Raw genomic sequence first — 13309 nt, forward strand, 5'->3', positions numbered from 1 at the left:
CACGCTGTCTCCGAGTCAGGGTCTGCGCCATCGCCAGTATTTGAGAAGAGGGTTGATGTAACTGTCAACGTTTGCCTGATTTGGATGAGCGGTTACTGCGAACTCTGCTACGACGCAACGTCTCAGCTTGACTACATTCTAGGACCTTTGGCACGCACTATACGATCGTAGAGGACTTCTCAGCATGGACGTGGTGAAAGCTGTCGAGACCTACATCGCCAAGTTGGTGTCCACCCCCTCAGCTATGAAAGTACTCCTGCTCGATGCACACACTGTAATAGTGGTTTCTCCGCACCCGCGTGTCCCAGGACTTATGCATTTGGTCCTTGTAGACCCCCATCGTGTCGCTCGCTGCAACACAATCTACTCTTCTCTCCCATCAAGTTTATTTGACGGATCGTGTTGACAATCCGCAACGGAACCGAATGGCTCACATGAAATGTGTCTGCTTCTTGCAACCCAGCGAGGAAAGCATCGCGGCGGTGTCCTCGGAGCTTCGAGAGCCCAAGTACGGAGACTATTATCTCTGTCAGTGCGTGAAATCATCGCAACGATCGTTCCAAGTATTCATAATATCTTCCGCCCGGTAGACTTCAGCAATGTGCTCTCGAAGTCGACCATCGAGCGCCTTGCGGAAGCGGACGAGTTCGAAGTAGTGAGAGAAGTTCAGGTACATAGCTTCTGTGCTTGCGGCATATACTATTCAACCCTTTCGTCAGGAATACTTCGCGGATTACGCTCCCCTGTTGCCATCTCTGTTTTCCCTCAACCACATCCCAAGTGAGGATAGGCCTCTCTATGGCTCTTCGCCGAACACATGGGATGAAGTTGCACTGGGATGTTCGGTACAGGGAATTATCGCTGTTCTGTTGAGCTTGAGGAAGAAACCTGTCATCCGGTACGAAAAAATGAGCGGTATGGCCAAAAAGTTGGCGAACGAAGTCCACGTAAGACTTATACTTTCTCAATAGATGCATTTGCTTATGTCCATTTCTAACAGCTCCGCATCCAGTCGGAGTCGACCTTGTTTGATTTTCGGCCTGCTGTCGTATCGCCCCTGTTGATTATCCTAGACAGAAGAAATGATCCTGTCACTCCGTTACTGACTCAATGGACTTACCAAGCGATGGTACACGAACTCCTCGGTGTCCATAATGGCCGAGTAAACCTTAGTATGGTTCCCGATATCGGTCCCGAGCTTTCCGTGAGCCATCTTCTTTATACTTTGACACGTGCACTGATAGAGCAACATCATAGGAAATTACACTGACTACGTCCACGGACCCGTTTTTTCAAGCACACCACTTGGCAACATTCGGGGATTTGGGCACATCTCTCAAGAATTATGTCCAGTCCTATCAATCGCGTTCCCTCGCCCAGTCACCCTCGGCCATCAATTCAATATCCGACATGAAGAGATTTGTAGAGGAATTCCCGGAATTCAGGAAATTGGGAGGAAATGTCAGTAAGCACGTCGCCTTGGTGGGCGAGCTTAGCAGGCTGGTCGAGCGAGACCGTCTACTTGACGTCGGAGAAGTAGAACAAGGCCTCGCAACAAGTGCTGGATGTGATTTGAAGGTTTTCTTTCCTCCCACTTTTATTGGTTGCCAATATGAATCCGCACACAGACGGTGCAAGCCCTAGTAACAGACAATGCCGTTTCAGCATGGAACAAGCTCCGCATCGTTATATTGTACGCTCTCCGCTATCAAAAATCACAGACGGGTAACATCGCCGCCCTCATCAATCTTCTGTTGGCGAACGGAGTGTCGAAAGAGGAAGCACGAGTTCGTTCATGGTCGTTCTTGGCCTTGGATTCTGACTATATGTCGTATTTATACAGCTCGTCTACGTGCTGTTGAACATTGCTGGCTCAGATCAGCGGCAAGATGATCTATTCTTGACCTGAGTCATTACTGGCAAAGGGGAAGTCGGCACTGAAGGGCCTGAAGGTAATTGCTCTCTTGGAGTCGGTATCGTGGCTAATCAACCAAGCAACAGGGTGTGGAGAACGTATATACGCAACATACTCCTCACTTATCACAGACATTGGAAAATCTTCTCAAAGGACGTCTCAAAGAGTCAAGTTACCCGTTCCTTGAGGGCTCTGGGAACAAATCTTGGTTTGCAACGGTGTTACTGTATTTGCTATAATTGGGATATATGGTACTAACCATTTGTCAGGGCCCAGGATATTATCATTTTCATCGTTGGGGGGACAACGTACGAAGAGGCGAGAACGGTTGCGTTGTTAAACCAGGAGGCAAACAACGCAGGAACTCAAATATTGCTTGGAGGGACCTGTGTTCACAATTCATCAAGGTCAATAGGGCACCTTTGGTACGATCGTGCGATGTGCTGATGTCATAGCAGCTACGTGGAGATGATACGAGCTGCTGCAAAGAATTTCCCACCGTCAGTTTACGAACCTCCTCCTGAATCGGCATCGAACGCACCGTCCCTCAATCTCAATCTTGGCGGGGTCAATGTCTCTCTTGGTGGTCCCGCTGGAACAGGCTTATATCGGAGTAGCTCGGATAATGCTGGTGTGCAAGCAGAAGGTATCAAGGACGGATGTCCGTAGTTTGTTCGACAAAGTCAGGCAAGGGGTAGGACAAGATTGGATTCTCCTGAGCCGCGTTATTACTTACGCAGAAGATGTCCGTCTTGTGTCTCTGCACTCCCACGTGCAATGATGGCGATGGCAAGGTTAGCGGATATTAGATTTACTGGTGTTATCTAGCATAGTTTTGGCTGATCGTAGGTGAATACCTCGTATGTACTCTCATTCTAGTACTTGTGAGTGCCCTCAGACCTTGGAATTGGGAGTATGATCAATCTGTGATGGCGACAACATACTGGCGAACTAGCACTTGGATGATCGAATGACTCGTGTACAGCTATGCAGTACTCCAAATGGACCGTGCCCGAGATATTTCCGGGTAAGACACGTATCCCCTAGTCACGTGCCCTTCAGGCGACCTAAATCGCATAGTCCTAAGCCTCCTCTCCAACCAAGTTTGCTTCCAAATATCCTCAAGCCCGATTGCTCGGTCAGAGCTCAGACGGTGAGAATGGCCAAGGGGTTTTTGGCGGGCTTGAAAGGTATCGATGCCTTCGGCAAGGTACGCCCCATCCCAGCACTCGTCGGGAACAAGTCGGTTGCCTTCGACTAACCTCTTCAACCCGACAGACTACGGACGGATGTGAAGGTGAAAACGCGCACTGGCGCATTACGTGAGTTTCAGCCTGACCAGATGCATTGTCGTTCTAATACTGTCTAGTGACGCTCATTTCTGCATGTATTATACTTGCTTTCACCACCATGGAGTTTTTCGACTACCGACGGGTAGCAGTCGATACTTCAATAGTCGTCGACAGAAGCAGAGGCCAGAAACTGAGTGTGAAGCTCAATGTTACGTTCCCGCATGTTCCGTGTTACTGTGAGTGTTTTGTAGGCTGTCATGGTTTCATTCATCGTCTGACTGCGAACTAGTGCTGAGTCTGGATGTCCTGGACATATCTGGGGAGCAGCAGAGAGATATCTCCCATAACATAATGAAGAAGCGGCTTACGAAGGCTGGCGATGATGTTGTGGGGATACGTACCGGAGAGTTGCGCAACGACATTGATAAACTAGCCGAACAACGAGGCCCAGATTATTGCGGTTCCTGCTATGGCGGTACGGAACCTCCAAGTGGGTGCTGCAACAGTTGTGAGGACGTGAGACAAGCGTACTCCAATAAAGGTTGGAGTTTTGGGAACCCAGATGATATTGAACAGGTGAATTTTAATTTCCATTCCGTGGAAGCCTGTTTATTCATCATGACTTCTTCGTAGTGCGTTCAAGAAGGGTGGTCAGAGAAGCTCAAAGAGCAGGCAGAAGAAGGCTGCAATATCTCAGGTCGCATTCGTGTCAATAAGGTCGTTGGAAGTATCCACCTATCTCCCGGAAGGTCATACCAGACCAATTCTCGGCAGTTCCGCGACCTGGTCCCATATTTGAGGAATGACGGTAACCCCCACGACTTCTCTCACACGGTTCATGAATTTTTATTCATGGCTGATGATGAGTACAACCCGAAAAAGGCCATCACATCGAAGGAGATGAAGAAACGGATGAATATCGTCGGAAACCCGCTCGACGGTTACGTGGCGAAGGTTTGTTATCGTCAAGTTGCCGAGCTTTCGTATTAATGCACTCTACCGCTAGACCAGCAAGCCGCAGTACATGTTCCAGTATTTCCTCAAAGTTGTCTCGACGCAGTTCAGAATGCTGGGTGACAAAACGGTCTGTTCATTCCATTGCTTTTCTCCTTCTTTGCTCAAGGCAATACGCAGATAAACAGCCACCAGTACAGTGTTACCCACTTTGAGCGGGACTTGAGCGAAAACGGGAACGAGGACAACCAGGGTGTTTATACTCAGCATAGCACTGTTGGCATCCCGGGTGCGCAGTCGATGCATTCACTACCCTCCTATAAACCTTCAGAACTAATGGGCGTCTAGGTGCCTACTTCAACTTCGAGATATCGCCTATTCTCATTGTCCACTCTGAAACGAGGCAATCATTTGCCCACTTCCTTACATCGTGAGTAATAACTGCTGCAGGTTTTCAGTCGTCTCACTGGCCATTTAGTACTTGTGCCATCGTGGGTGGTGTTTTAACAGTTGCCGCCTTGCTGGATAGCATTTTATTTGCCACTGGGCGAAAGCTCAAGAAGAGTGGTGGTGTAAATGGAGGTGCTAAACTCATGTAAATATTTTCTTGTACGGTAACTCTGTTTTCTACCTTCCTTTATCACAACTCCTGCTTTCCGAAGTACGGTGTTCAAGGTTCTAGAGTCCGCCAGGTGTGGTTCACGGATGCATAGAGCTTTCATTCAACATTTCTCCCTCGACCTCAACCTGCTTCGCTCTGCCAATTTCCTCGTCTCCCAACACCCCAGGCTCTGATGTTTCTTCGTAAGCACCCTCCTTGACTCCTGGAGTTCGCTTACTCGTGGGTACATGGGCAACATTCTACAGTAAGAATGTCAAATGCAACCCTGTGTGAGATTGTAGCTGTACTCACCTGAGGTGGATTGTTCACGTAGTCTTCATGAATGTCATGGTCTGTAGCAGCCGGACGATTGACTGTCTGGAAAGGCTTTTTGAACTTAAGTGCAGTGTCTTCTTTCCCGCTACCGTCCTTCATGGCATCCTTTGCGGCTTCGTGGTGCTGTTTGGTCATTGTGAAAGACCGGAACAAAAGTCCCCCAGATGAGTGCAGAAAGCCAACAGACTCGGGTTGCTGAGCTGCTGGATGGAGTTGTGTGCGTCAGCATGATGTCAGTGGGATCTGGAAGACACTAAAATCACGGTTCTCTACTGTGTCACTCAAGCCTCCGACAAACATGGCAAGTATAGGACATAGGCTCCACATTTGCAATCAGATATTGGTTTCTGAAGTAGTGGTGACAAAAGGTTTGTCAGCACTGGATCGCTGCAGGACAGGACATCTTCTAGAGAGCAGATCAAGGAGTTGTTTTTCAGGCCACTGGGACACCCCAAGCACAAGTAACCCGGGAGATGGAACGGCCCCCACGCACATGGGCACACAGCAAGCGTATCAGGCAGTGGGGACAGACCAATGGTATCAATTGCCATACGCAAGGTTAGTCGGCCGATAAGGCGCATTGGACCCGTCGCGCACCGGGAAACGAGTGACTACGTTGGAGAACGCGCCGAACAACTGGCGTTGCATTTCCAGATGCTTGCCGGACCACTTCTGCATATAGAAAAAATATAGAATCCTGGTAGCCTGTCGCCATCCCTGTCTTTGATGACAGGCATATCCATCGACTGCGCTAGGGGCAAGTGATAACTCCCAGGGTGCCAACTTCAGGTCCTGATTTTCCCTGATGCACCAGGGCGCCTGTTCCAGGAGGATTGTGGCTGCTGCACGTTTGATCAGAGTCGACCGAGTCACAGTAGAGGTTGTACATGGCATGTGAGGTGTACACGGCTTCGACCAGACTTTAGTGATGCGGAGAAGACGCCTGCGTGGTGTTGCTGGGCTCGTGCACTGCATTGTGTTGTTGACAGGGGCGGTCCTTGCCGAGACGCGTTTTAGTGAGACCGACGGACGGGAGACACGATGAGCGCGACACCATCAGCAGTCCTCACAGACGCCCTCGCTGCTTTCGGCAGGGCAGCGACACTTGCGGTGCGCCATCTACCACACAAAGTAGCGACTAGCACAAGGCGGTTGACAAGGTGGTTCGTGCTAGATTACCACTGCCCAAGAACAAGCCACAGCAGAGACGCGTGAAGCGCGTCGAGAACGGGACGAGGCCATCAAGGCACTCCACGACTGCAAACTTGAAGAACAGGCTTGGAAAGAAGAAGCAAACACGTGGAAAGCTGCGGTACGCATCCATGTCTAACCGTACCAACCACCTGCTCGCGAACCACGTCACAGGCACGTCAAGCTGAGTTGACGGTACCTTCACCCCAATATTCCTGTCCCAGAATGCACTCAACGTTCTCCAAAAGATCGAACATCATTTAGACACCATTGCACAGCTGCGCCAAGAGGCGACACAATGGAAAGAACAGTGTCTCCGTCTCGAAGATAACTCTAGAGTCGAGGCAGTCAGCTGGAAGGAGCAATTTCTCCGCGTAGAGCAGGAGCGATCGAGGCTTGCCCAACGGGTGGATGTTCTCGTCTCCGAACGTCTCTCCGTGCGTTCCTCTCCTTTCTTCTGCAATTTGCGTTCCAAGTCAACTTTCACTGTCCGCCGTCTTCAGGCTAAACCTCAGTCATTGGATCCTACCGCGCATGTCACTCCAATTATGAGGCATTCAGATGCCAAGGATTTATCAGCGTCCACGGTATTGCGTGCACCACTTGCGTATGACTCGCAATTTTCTGACATAGAGCACCCAAGTCTGCTTCTGTCAAGCCAAAAGCACCTTCAAGCGCGTTGCAAACTCGGCAACCCCCTGGGTCCCTACCTACACCGACCTCTGAAAACCGGGCAAATGCGCGTCTCACAGCCGGGCAGGCAACACATTTCCGCGGACCATCAGGTGGAGCAGGGGTACCAGACCGCCGGCCACTCCTCCTCAGACGTGTACAGGCTGTCGTCGAAGTTCCCGTCAAAGAAGAGAGCGTGGATCGTGATGTACGGAAAGGCATTGCGCCCTCGGCGTCGACTTCTGCATCTGCTTCGACTTCCAAGTTCGCGCCTGTACAGACTCCAGCGACGAAGGCGAACCAGGGGGTTACGCGCATAAAGCGCAAGTCAGCACCACAACGTCTCTACGTAGAAGTGGATGAATCTGGGACCCCATCAGATGACATGGAAACAGATGCCGGTTCCGACGACGATGAGTTGATGATGGGTGCCGAGGTTGGTGACTCGTTCTCTATTTTTTTTCACGGACTGACTATCTTTCGATCACAGCCCAACCTCGAAGAAATCTCCGGCATCAAACACATACGAAAGCCACCAGCTTCAGCGAAGAAGCCCTCCACCCAACCACTGAAGGCCAAGAAGCGTAAAATAGTGCCGGCGGCGGAGAACAATGCAAGGCCGCGGAAATGAGTGCAGCGCCATCTACAGAGCACATCTTCGTGAGCTCACCGAGCACGAATATATGCATGTGGTATCCATACGAAGCCCATGACACGCCACTTGAACGTGACTCATTCACACTTGTCTAATTTAAGCGTCGGTACATCGAGTGTACAGCGAACAGAAGAGTCCTTATGTGTAAGGACTGTTCGATTCTAGCCTGTCTTTCCTACATATTGGTTGAACCACCTAAACACTTCGTAGTGCCATTTCAAACTAAAGCAAGGGTTGAATGGATGGAGCAGCACTACTCACAGGAGACACGAACCTGTTACCAGGATTGAGGACCCAGTGATTTTCGTCAGGAAAGATGACAAGTCGGCTAGGAACGCCCAGTCTATGGGCAAGCCAAGCATATCAGCACAACTAAAAGGACGGAGATAGGACACATACTGCTGCAACGCATGGAATACTGCGATGCCCTCGGTTTCCGGGAGGCGATAATCCTTGCTCCCGTGAACAATAAGCTGTGGTGTCGACCACTTACTGACGGTATACACTGGGCTGTACCTAGAGTAGCGGGCATGGTTGGGGTGTGTCTCGAAGAGCATTGAGAATTATTACGCACTTCCGAGAGAGTTCAAGAGACTTGGGTTCCCATGGACGTCCTCCCCATTCATGATTGAACTAACAAGTGATACGTCGAGGTTTAACCGTTTCGAGAGAGGGAGCAGTACCAACTCACGAAGAAAAGCTCGTCAGTTGCGTAGCCCTTGTAAGTGACATCGAAAACCTGGGTCAAAGACGTTAGCGTCTACGCCACCAAGCAATGGGGAGCGTACACCATCATGACAAAACAGAGCTTTAAAATTGAATCCGAATTCTGGGTTTCCTTGAATCCAGCTTGTATGGTGCGATCAGAGTTTCTTCTCTAACGAGACGGGGTGAGACGTACTTGATAGCAGTAACCACCCCAACTAGCACCCGCGGCGACCGCGCGCTCCGGGTCGACCTAACGGAGCGTCAACCACCTGGCGGACGGAAATCGTCTGATCAACAACTTACTTGGGGATAGTGATCTAATACATATTTCCAGCCATTGCGGAGGTCTACAAATGGTTTTCCGCCCCAATCTTCCTTGATACCTTCGGTGAGGTCTGACGAGCGGCAATTATTAGCATTCCAGTTGCTAATGCACTATGTCAAAAAGATATACTTTGGCCGAAAGACGTAGATCCAGTTGGATTGATCATAACAACGAAAGTAGCCCTGGTTGGCAAAAACTGGTGCAGTTAAGTATCCCCAGGCACGCGATTATTTGGAATAAATGTTACCATTCGGGTTCCAGCGCGTGGACCAAGAATCTTGCCAGCATGATTCAGGGCCTGCGAAAACATTAGCACTAAGGGTACGCCATATGGGATGATAAAGAAGATGAATAACCTCCATGGATGAGCAATACAATAGGCCATTTCTTCATATCCGTGGTCTGATAGCCGGGAGGAGTGAGAATCCATCCATGTATTTGTTGGGTCGCGCCCTCAAACCAGAACTCTTCTCCTGGATGGAGGGACTTTCCCTGCAAGGAATCTGCAGAAAACTTCGTGATCCGGGTAAGTTCACCGCGGTAGATGTTGGGTGTCATGTTCATTACGTCCACTTCCACCTTCCGGAGATTGCCAAGGATAAAGACATCCTTGGGTGCAGTCAGGGAGGAAACTGCAAAACTGATGCGACCATTTGGAAGGATTTGAATGCCGGAAGCAGCATGAGAATCGGTAAGAGCGACGGGTGTCTTATAAGGGTCAGATAGCTTAGGGTGAGTCGTGCTTTTGTCTGGAGTTGGAGGCACAGGAAGAACGAAGATTTTAACCCTTGCCACGTCTTCTGCTGTGAAATAGAGGAAGTCACCATCTTCCGAGAACTGGTGGTCGTTCAACAGTGCAATATCGGGCTGTCAGGGGAATACCAACCACTAGTACACTGGGCGATCGATCCCATTCCTGGGTGACTGTGAAGCTGATGCCTTTGATGAGATCGTGAATGACGATCTTGTGTCTTGTCAGGTGTCAGCACTGAGTATTCAAAACGACACGGAGACCAACCTATCTGATTCGTGGCCATCTTCATCGAGTTGAAGCCAGGCAACTTTTGTGCCTTGGCGGTTGAAGACTGGAGCATGGGTAGCGCCATGGATGCCGGAGGTAAGTTCCACAAGGTTTGAACCATCAAAGCCAACAAGATAGATCTGGACGCGAATGGGAATGACGATGAGAGTAGTAGTATCATACGCCTACATTTTGCTTAGTGTGCATTGCCTGGGGAAGCTTGGGGTCCTTTGCAGTAAAGATAATTTGACTATCCGAAATGTCAAAGTCGTCCTTTCCTCCAAATGGCTCAACGGGAGAGCTCTAGAAAGACGTAAGATTAGGAAGGAAATGGACGATCGGGGGAAGATCATACCAACTCGGTGCCTTTGAGGACGTTTGTGAAAGAATTCCTGAGGACGTATTTGCTGTCCTCTTTTTGAAGTTTGACAGTGAAAAGGGATTTGTGTTTTGGACCAACCCACGTGTCCCATTGACGTTCAAATGTTTGATCGTACACCAGAGCGGTGTTGCCTCGGTTGTCGTATGCTTCGTCATTCGCCGTCACTGCTTCCAAATCGCCGTCCGCGTAAACGTATGCAGAGAATACAAGAGTTCCCGAGCAGGGGGAATAGCAGAAGTCCGCTGCAGTGGTAACTGGGAAGGAACCAACAAGGACAGGTTCTCCGGCAGCAACAATGCCGTTTTCGTATGTGACTGGGACTGCGAATATGTCCTGTTTCTTTCCACTTTCGGCTTCGACGACGTGCGCAATGGTACGCGAGTCAATCCAGAAAGCGTCACCGCCCTTTGGCAGGGGAAGGGAGTATTCCCGAGATCCAGATTCCAAAGGTACAACAGCGAGTAACTTGTGGGTCCTTTTCCCTATCGAGTTAGGCTAAGCTGTGGAGAAGAAGGTTGTAAACTCACTTGCGATCGTCGGAGGAGTACTGACTGATGGGAACGAGTGCCAAATCGCCGGCGATGTTTGGGAGGGGATCCCCCGGCCTTGGCAGGGAGAGCATATCCTTTGGAGAGAGTACATCGCTTGACTCCTTCAAGGCAAACGACGGCGACATGATCGGGCTTGGTTGTGAGGTCGGCGGTGCCGATGGCTGTTGAAGGGAAAGCCCCAGAAGGCCCAGAGCAGCCCCGGGCAACCACATGGCTGGTATCGATGAACTAAACATCCCCCCTTCTCATAACATTCCACCACAGGCGAGTGAGCACGTGACATTGACAAAAGTACAACAGCTCGTATTACTCGCTCATCTCCCCGTCCGAATCCTCCTCAGCTGCAGGTGGTCCACCTGGCCACCTCAGTAATCATACCCGTCTCAGAATCCCACCGGGCCCTCAAAGCTACTCGGAAAACAACCATCTTTTCGCCAATGAGTTTCAGTAGTTGGGCCTGCTCGCTCGTCAGCGCCTTTCCCTGTTCGCATATCTGCTGTGGTGTCTCCAGCGTAGGAACCCCTCTGTTCATTACCGTAGTCAGCCCTAGTTTTCTCAGTTGAGGGTCTTCGTTGTGAGGGAACGGCTCTGGGGGCTCGGAGTGCACACGCATGACGGGGCCAGCAGGAAGCACGACTGTCCGGCTAGCGATGTTACCTGCTCGTGCAAAGTCAGGTTTTCGGAAATCGTCAAACCACTCTATGACTTCTTGCGGTTCCGAGTCAGTGAATAGTAGGCCAACTTGGCCCTTTACGTGCTGCATTCAAAAAGGGTGAGCCCTACAAAAAAAACGAGGATGGCAGATGGATTCTAACTTGTGACAGTTTGTGTAGTCCCAAGCGATGTTCCTCCTCCGGTGTTGTTCCCAGTGCCTTTGCCATTACTGCAGCCCTCCCAAAAAAAATTCTTGCAGAACTACATCGAGCCGCACTCACGTTAGATAGAGAGGACACAGCGGAGACGCCATTTGACTGACCCTCGCCATAAACTTCGGACGGCTTTGAGATGAGTGTTACGCATCGCACCCACTTCGAAGACCCAACAAAACTTCCATTTTTCCGAATTTTCTTGAATCTCTGTCAGGAGAGCAGTTTTATGCTCTCTGGTCTTTTTTGCAACCTTGGTCAGTGAGACGACCTGTGACCGTTTTGACTTTGGCATGCTGATGATGATCTGGTATGATATCGAGCCGATTTGGAAGTCCGCCGACTTCAAGTCTGCACACATACTAATGTCATGATGGCAGTTGGCACCGCTGAACTCAAGGCCCTCCAAGACTCGTTGCTAAACACCAGCGGAGCAGCCGCACTACACGATCGATTTCGTGCACTGTTCACACTCAAGTCTTTGAAAAGCGAAGACGCGGTCGCCATCATATCCAGAGGTACGGCTGGACCATGTTCGCGCAATCATGATGTCTACTTCCACATCCCCAGGTTTTCAGGATCGATCTGCTCTTTTAAAACATGAGTTGGCATATTGTCTAGGCCAGATGAAGCGCACGTCAGCACTCCCTGTGCTAGAGTCAGTCCTCCGAAATGAGGACGAAGACCCTATGGTGCGGCACGAGGTTCGTCACTCCTTCTCTTGCTTGGATAATGCCTTGCTCAACAGTCGTGCCTAGGCAGCGGAAGCTATGGGAGCAATTTCTTCCACTTCTTCTATCCCGATCCTGAAGGAATACCTCGCCGATCGCAATCGGAGTGTCCGCGAGACTTGTGAGATCGCCCTTGCCAAGATTGAATGGGATAACTCGGAAGAGGGAAAAAAACACCTTGTCGAGAAACAGTCCACTGATGCGCTACCGTCAGTTGTTCCCTCAACATAGCTACGGCTAACCCAATGACAATCTCTTTTACCAAGGTCCTATACATCCATCGACCCTGCCCCGCCGTCGTCCAAACTTCTCTCTGGAACGCCGAGACCGGAGGATATCGATAATGCGACCATTCATACACTCAAGTGTACACTCCTGGACACTGGGCTACCTTTGTTTGAGCGATACCGTGCGATGTTTGCCCTTCGGAACATTGGTACGCCCGCCGCAGTCGATGCCCTTGCGGCAGGATTCTCAGATGACAGCGCTCTGTTCAAGTGAGTTTGAAGATGAATGATGATAGGTTGATTTTCTCAAGGTATATTGTCTCCGCGCAAGACATGAAGTTGCGTTTGTCTTCGGGCAGTTGCTCTCGCCACACGCTGTTCCCGCTCTTTTAAAAGTCCTACAAGACACTTCTGAATCCGACATGGTGCGACATGAAGCAGCTGAAGCTTTGGGTGGGATAGCAACGCCGGAAGTGCTTGAGTACCTGAAAGAATGGATGACAAGAGAGGATGCCCCTACAGTCGTGCGTGAGAGTTGCCAAGTTGCGATTGACATGTGGGAGGTATGCATTCTCATTCTCGTTCACGGCAAAACTTGTTAATACTCAACACATTTATCAGTATGAAAACTCGGATCAGTTTCAGTATGCCAATGGCCTGGAGATCGTCAAGAGCACGGCCGAATGTATTCCACCCCTCTAATACATTTCAGGCTCCGGTAGCGTCCACGTGTAGGGAAGGAGTTTGATAAGTATTAGATCATTAGACCGAGCTTCAGGCCAGTACTACATATGTAGTAGTTGTAAAACGGGAGACGCCAAGCGTATGTATAATCTGAGTAAGCGTTTATGTAACCGACGCTGTCTGCTTTCGGCCAATCGG

The 13309-nt window shown here is 50.1% G+C and overlaps 6 protein-coding genes across 6 annotated transcripts; 3 read left to right on the forward strand and 3 right to left on the reverse strand.

Moving 5' to 3' along the window:
* Positions 1-184: 184 nt before the first annotated feature.
* F5J12DRAFT_903279 (Sec1-like protein) lies at positions 185-4760 on the forward strand (the record flags this gene model as incomplete). The annotated part of the gene is made up of 19 exons (XM_051748384.1): positions 185-274; positions 333-528; positions 591-670; positions 720-947; positions 1001-1204; positions 1258-1578; positions 1629-1787; positions 1844-1852; positions 2002-2123; positions 2185-2322; positions 2374-2488; positions 3213-3237; positions 3285-3443; positions 3497-3783; positions 3841-4161; positions 4214-4291; positions 4342-4450; positions 4510-4591; positions 4640-4760. 19 exons carry the CDS (start codon positions 185-187, stop codon positions 4758-4760), a joined length of 2844 nt encoding a protein of 947 aa, XP_051604542.1.
* A 100-nt stretch (positions 4761-4860) lies between these two features.
* F5J12DRAFT_713447 (uncharacterized protein) lies at positions 4861-5197 on the reverse strand (the record flags this gene model as incomplete). The annotated part of the gene is made up of 2 exons (XM_051740832.1): positions 4861-5022; positions 5075-5197. The coding sequence occupies 2 exons, from the start codon at positions 5195-5197 to the stop codon at positions 4861-4863; spliced, it is 285 nt and encodes a 94-aa protein (XP_051604543.1).
* A 942-nt stretch (positions 5198-6139) lies between these two features.
* On the forward strand, positions 6140-7592 carry F5J12DRAFT_888766 (uncharacterized protein; the record flags this gene model as incomplete). The annotated part of the gene is made up of 6 exons (XM_051747281.1): positions 6140-6208; positions 6273-6410; positions 6464-6484; positions 6538-6876; positions 6933-7397; positions 7452-7592. 6 exons carry the CDS (start codon positions 6140-6142, stop codon positions 7590-7592), a joined length of 1173 nt encoding a protein of 390 aa, XP_051604544.1.
* A 185-nt stretch (positions 7593-7777) lies between these two features.
* F5J12DRAFT_903281 (Alpha/Beta hydrolase protein) lies at positions 7778-10815 on the reverse strand (the record flags this gene model as incomplete). Its single annotated transcript, XM_051748385.1, has 16 exons — positions 7778-7838; positions 7891-7959; positions 8016-8132; positions 8191-8249; positions 8308-8355; positions 8405-8465; positions 8504-8574; positions 8628-8719; positions 8779-8831; positions 8920-8947; positions 9006-9486; positions 9536-9620; positions 9668-9810; positions 9860-9973; positions 10026-10527; positions 10580-10815. 16 exons carry the CDS (start codon positions 10813-10815, stop codon positions 7778-7780), a joined length of 2220 nt encoding a protein of 739 aa, XP_051604545.1.
* A 125-nt stretch (positions 10816-10940) lies between these two features.
* F5J12DRAFT_713622 (ribosomal protein L10-domain-containing protein) lies at positions 10941-11764 on the reverse strand (the record flags this gene model as incomplete). The annotated part of the gene is made up of 3 exons (XM_051740848.1): positions 10941-11360; positions 11419-11518; positions 11580-11764. The coding sequence occupies 3 exons, from the start codon at positions 11762-11764 to the stop codon at positions 10941-10943; spliced, it is 705 nt and encodes a 234-aa protein (XP_051604546.1).
* Positions 11765-11786: 22 nt separating this feature from the next.
* On the forward strand, positions 11787-13282 carry F5J12DRAFT_804225 (deoxyhypusine hydroxylase). Its single transcript, XM_051744489.1, has 6 exons — positions 11787-11987; positions 12040-12173; positions 12228-12409; positions 12467-12697; positions 12759-12990; positions 13049-13282. Exons 1-6 carry the CDS (start codon positions 11840-11842, stop codon positions 13127-13129), a joined length of 1008 nt encoding a protein of 335 aa, XP_051604547.1. The 5' UTR covers positions 11787-11839; the 3' UTR covers positions 13130-13282.
* Positions 13283-13309: the final 27 nt, after the last annotated feature.

This window comes from Pisolithus orientalis (assembly GCF_024613125.1).
Source record: "Pisolithus orientalis strain OTSU chromosome Unknown F5J12scaffold_3, whole genome shotgun sequence".
Taxonomy (NCBI): Eukaryota; Fungi; Basidiomycota; class Agaricomycetes; order Boletales; family Pisolithaceae; genus Pisolithus; species Pisolithus orientalis.